General features: G+C 45.6%; 1 protein-coding gene across 3 annotated transcripts in view; it reads right to left on the bottom strand.

Moving 5' to 3' along the window:
- AIRIM (AFG2 interacting ribosome maturation factor) overlaps positions 1-3,583 on the bottom strand; it is a 31,569-nt gene extending 27,986 nt beyond the window's left edge. For 2 of the 3 annotated variants that reach the window (XM_035117181.2, XM_035117180.2), the window contains exons 1-3: positions 3,498-3,577; positions 1,643-1,924; positions 536-715 (exon numbers count right to left, since the gene is read on the bottom strand). In XM_035117181.2, the coding sequence (XP_034973072.1) occupies positions 536-715; positions 1,643-1,923 (461 nt within the window). In that variant the 5' untranslated portion in view covers position 1,924; positions 3,498-3,577. Of the gene's footprint in view, positions 1-535; positions 716-1,642; positions 1,925-3,449 lie in introns of all 3 variants that reach the window. The other variant, XM_060275881.1, reaches the window with a different exon arrangement.
- Positions 3,584-5,621: the final 2,038 nt, after the last annotated feature.

Below are 5,621 nucleotides of genomic sequence, written 5' to 3' on the forward strand. Positions count from 1 at the left end.
CTTTTCAGGTGTTAAGGACAGATAAGAAGCCAACTCAAAGTGGAATGACAGAGACTCATTTCCACTCCATGAAAATGGGGAAAGCCCAAAGGGGCTCAGTCAAAGGAGGTGGCACAATAACTTCAAGCTACACAAATCAGAAGGACAAATGAGAGCAGTCCAGCACAGGATTATTTGGTAAATTTACATCTTGCCAGATGCTCTCAACAGGAGCTTTTTAGAGGCGATGAGAAGAGCTGAACTCCATGGAAGGAAATTAGTGTGTTTCTGGGGGCAGAGCGCTCTAAACCTGCCTCCTCCGCACTTGCATAGCTTGAAAAGTGGTGGGAGAATGGCCTTGGGGTGAGGCCCTGCAACTCTCACAAGTGACAACTGAATCAACAGTGAGGCATCTTATCCAGAGCTGGAGGCAACAAGGATTCTGGTGTGCTAATGTTGTTTTCTTTTACTGGCTTGTGTTTCAGTGTTTATTGCTAAACTGAACTGTTAGCTAACTTGGGGGTCTTTTTCAAAACAGAACTCTTTCAAAGGATACACATGGTGGTAAAATTCTTCAACATCCAGAAGCCACTCCAGCATGTCTGCCAATGAGGGGCATGATGCAGAGCGCTGGAAGGTCGTCTCCAGGCTTAGGCCATCTCCTGGCTGCTCACAGAGCCGGAAAACACTGTCCACACGGACCCCAACAGTATCCCTCACTTTCTGGAGCTCCATTCTACACAAAACAAAAACCATTCATGTCACACTTTGGGGTGGTTTACATAGAGATCAATCACCCAGAGCAATTACTGGTTCATTTTAAGTGTGCTAATACTGGTTTCATCATACACTGTTACATTCTGTCATGTTTGCACTTCCGCCATATTGTCTGAAGGGCCTTGCACAAGTTTAAGAAGGGATGAGAATCTGGCTTGCACATCTCTGCTGCCCAAGCTCATGTTGGAGGTGAGAAATTTTTGGCTGATTCTCTAAAACAGGCATAGGCAAACTCGGCCCTCCAGATGTTTTGGGACTACAACTCCCATCATGCCTAGCTAAAAGGACCAGTGCTTAGGGATGATGGGAATTATAGTCTCAAAACATCTGGAAGGCAGAGTTTGCCTATGCCTGCTCTAAAGGCTGTGTAAACAACTTAAGCAAAAAACAAACGTTGATAATTTGAACAGAGGTCTTACCTAAATTCAACCTGTTGCAATGGGAATGGTGAGCTGAGCTTAGGCAGCTCACTAGGAACTGCCACAAAGCTCCCTGGGTAGAGCCAAGGGGAGCCAGACTGAGCTACCCCATGTGGGCTGCTGTTACAGAAATAAGTAAAAACATGAAACTACTTTTTTAAACTGGGAAAGTGCTACATAAATAACTGACTGGAGTCAGACAAAGTTAGCTGAACTTACTTGATTTCAATGGGAATTAAGTTCAAATAACTTCAGATGTGGCTCCAACCCAAATAAATTTAGATGTACTTTTAAGATGCCACAGTTGTAAGTTATAGAGTAATAATATAGAATTGTTCATGCCTGCAAAAAAAACTGCCAGCTGCCAAATAATTTTGATGGGAACTTTTTCCACACTGTGAATGACCCAGAGAGCTGCAATCCCCCTCCCCTTTGCCCTACCCACAATGCAAAGCAGATGCCCTTACAGGTGGTCTTGCTGCAGCACCTCCAACAAAGCCTCCATGGCATTTTGCTGCTTGTGCCTCAGCCTCTCTGGCAGATCTGGGAAGTCTCGCAGGGGGGTGTTGGCAAAGGAGACCTTCTGGGAGGCCTGCATCTGCTCAGCCAGGTTGGCCAAGGAACTGAGAAGAGGTGTGCAGGCAGCTAGCACTCTCTTCCAGGCCTCGTGTTGCTCCTGGAGAGCACGGAAACACTCCTGCAGGGCGCTGTGAATGGTGTGCAGGGAACTGGAGCCCCTAGAAGCCATCCTGGAAACAAAACACAGAAGTCAGGTCAATAATAATAATAATAATAATTTTATTTATACCCCGCCCTCCCCAGTCAAAACCAGGCTCAGGACGGCTAACACCAATAAAATTACAATAAGCAGCAGCCCAGGTAACAAGACTCCAGCAACACCAGGCTTGGCTCAACCTGCCTTCCCCTCACTTGGCTTGTCACACATCTGCATCAAAAACAAAGCAGAAATTTCCTTTTGCAGAACATCAAACATGTTTGCAGGACTCAAAACAAGTTAGTTAAGTCATAGCAGTGGGTTGAATCAAAACTGAATCAAAACCACACACACACACACTACTGTGTATCTTTTTTTAAAAAGAAAAAGAAAAGAATACCTGGTTTAAAATGAAATCCTAGTTTAATACAACACCAGGAGGGTGCCAACTATGTCCCTCATTCCTCAGAGTTTAGGTAAAGCTTTGAGAACAAACCCATCTTCCCTGCCTTTTTCTAGAAGGGCTGAAGGTTGCTAGCTGGGATTTCCTCATGCTATCATTAACCAAGTTAATAAACGGATTCTGATTTTTTATTTTTTTAAATTTCCTTCTCAAGTCCTATAGCGAACTGGATTTGCTAGGTGAACTTCTCAGCCACAGTCTATCATGCCAGTCATTTACAGTGCATTTTAATACTGTTTTCTGAAGCAATGCTAGCACAGCCTAACTGCTACAAGCAGATAATGCTCCATCATGAAGCTAACCTCATCGGTACTTTTCAGTACAGTATCCATTTCATGGCCTCCATGGAATGTCTCACATTGCCTTCTGCCCATCCCAAAATACTCTTGATTTAGTGTTTACTCTTAGCAGGGAAAGGGATGGTGAGGATATAGGAAGGATGATGGTAACCCTGTTGTCATGGCCAGAACATATGAACTTTGGGCAGCAGACTCATTCTGCAGGGGTTGCGGAGCAATTCTATGGTCTGCCCCCAGAGATTAATGGAACCTAGTAGATTCCTGAAGGCTGGGGTGGTGCAGGTTTCCAGTGGATAGAGTTGGTGATCCAGTCAAAGCCTGGGTCTCACTGTGGGATGGTGCAATGAGATGGGATATTGACACGATTGCTCCCAGAAGTCCTCTCTGATGTCGCAGAGTCTGCTCTGCACCTTGCTTACTGAGTGCAAGTTCATGAAGCGCTGCTTTTCTATTTTATCCACCAAGTCGGCAACAAGCTGCCACGTGTTTTCTCCTGCGCCCTAAACTGCCTTGAGGGTTTAGTTTTCTTTGCAATCCAGTGGTGTATTAAATTTTATGATTTTTTTAAAAAATCATATAATTTATAATTTTCAAGAGCATGTTATTCCTCACCAGCACCTGCCTAGAAAATTCTTACGAGGCTGATAGGAGGATTTAAATACCGAAAATATTCGGCATTTTGTAGGTGAAGCTGACACGGCTCCCTTCGCCCCAAGATGGCACAGGAAGTACTTTGCCTTCCTTGGACGGAGGTGGTGGTGGTGGTGAGCAGGGACAATACAGCTTTCCTGACCTACCTGGTTTTCTCCGGCACAAAAGCCTATTCCTGCCAGGCAAGGACATACCTCAGCCCTTCCTCGCCGGCGCTACGCGACTGCCGCTCAGCCTTGGACTCCGCTGCGTGGGGAGTGGGATGTGCTGGGAAATGTAGTCCCTTCTCTCTTTCTATCTGCGCTTGCGCGCTTTGCCACCTCCCGCCGAGTATTCATTGGTCCAACTCACTCTCCCGAGCCTCTGATTGGCTGGTTGCTCCGAAGCTGATGGGAAGGGGCTGGGCCGAATGGGCTTTTCGCGCGCCGCTTTCTTTCTCGGTTGCCATGGCGACGCGGCAGCGGCGAGACGACTGTTGCCTGGCGACGCAGACTACACTTCCTTGGAGCATGTGCAGAGCGCTCCTTTCCTCCCTCTTTCAAGGCCAGGTTTGTAAATTGCTCGAAGTGAATAAATGGAACCAGCAGCAGCATCCCAGGCTATGATTCCTGCTCCTGCAATGGGACCCAAAAGCAGACGGCCCAGACTTGGGGATCCGCCCACAGCGCCTCCACCCGTTGCCAGGATTCAGAATCTACCTATTGGGCCGCATTCAACCCACTACAAAGCCCAGGCCCTAGGACAGGTTTTTCTGGGCCACTCCTGACACACAGATGCTGCAGAGAAACAGAGCTGGGCATCACTAGGGAAACTCCTGCCTCTCGTTGTGAACATTTGCCATGTTTCTCGAGACTTGTGTACTGATGCAACAACAGAACATTAGTGACATCTTTATACTGGAACAGCTACATGCCATTCTACATTATTCTGTGTTTTGCAATGCGTCCCCAAATGTTCCCACATTATTGTCCTCAGAGCTGGGACTCTTGCACTATCACCCAACAAAAGTGGGGCATTCATAGTATAAAAATAGGATTTTAGCAAGAGATTACAGGACCCGCACTGACTGGGAATGAGGCAGTACGTTCCCCCTCAAAGGTCTACAGGTGCAGTGTTGAAAGCGGGATTGTGTATAGCTTTCATATACCATCATGAGCATGCCTTTGCTCTCATCCTCCTAATATCACAGCTCTACATTCTTGTCAGTAAAGCCAAATTCACCCTCCTCCCTCCGTTCCACAGGGTGGGGAAGGATGAAATCTCATAGATTCAGAGTTCACATCTTTCTACCCAGGTGAATTCCCAGGCACATCTAGAATTAGTCTGATCCCCCTACCTTGCAGTCTTGATACCAGTTAGTCTTTGGGAGTCCAAAGAGCTGAGTCTGTTCTAGATGTTGATTCGTGGTGCAAATATAGCTGTGGACCATTGGCCCACCTAGTTCAGTCTTGTCTACAGTACGTGGCAGCAGTTTTGACCAGCTCTGTCAGGAAGCATTAAGGATTGAGTCTAGAACCTTCTGCATGAAGAGAAGCCAAAGCCTTCCTTTGGCGCCAGAGTTCGCCTCCCTCTCCATTTCCATAATACTTGCAGGTTGATAGCAGGAACAGCAAGAACCTGGAAGCCTAATTCCTGCTGCAAAATAAGCATGTGGGTGAGTAAACTGAGGTGGTGTGACTGTATCTAGACAATAGGAATATGATAATGTTATTAATGGAGCAAAATGCATCCAGCTAAACCCAATCTAGACTGTTTCCTTACCCATTCCAATGTATAAGCAATGCATGCACTTTGCCATATGTCTTTTTGTGGCTCTGGAATTCATGATGGGAACTGAAACACTTATTCATCTTCATAATGAGAAAGATAAGGAGCTGTGGCTGACACTGAGCACCAAACAGCCACCTTCGGTAAGATAATGACTTCAATTGTTGCCTCTCTGCAGAGCACCATGATGGATGTGTACATTGGCTGCAGAGCTATTTTGGATAGGGCACAAAGTGAGCATTTATCATTGCAGGCAACTGTTGGGGCGGAGCAAGCAGCCTCCTGAAGCTTGTGCCATTAGTGCACTCCCAGGCAGCTGTTTCTGGTGAAGTGCTCAGAGCTTCTTCCCTCTGACCTGTTTTTTTTTAAAAAAATAATCTTTATTCAGTTTTTTTTTAAAAAAAACCCATACATAACGAACAAAAAACAGACAAAAGTAAAAAGTAATAAATTTACAAAAGGCAAAAAACAAAGAAATTCATAAACCGAATATCACAGATAAAGTAAAAGAGAAAAGAAAAAAGGAAAGAAAAAAATAATACAGATAAAAA

This window comes from Zootoca vivipara, chromosome 6, assembly GCF_963506605.1.
Source record: "Zootoca vivipara chromosome 6, rZooViv1.1, whole genome shotgun sequence".
NCBI classification, from domain to species: domain Eukaryota; kingdom Metazoa; phylum Chordata; class Lepidosauria; order Squamata; family Lacertidae; genus Zootoca; species Zootoca vivipara.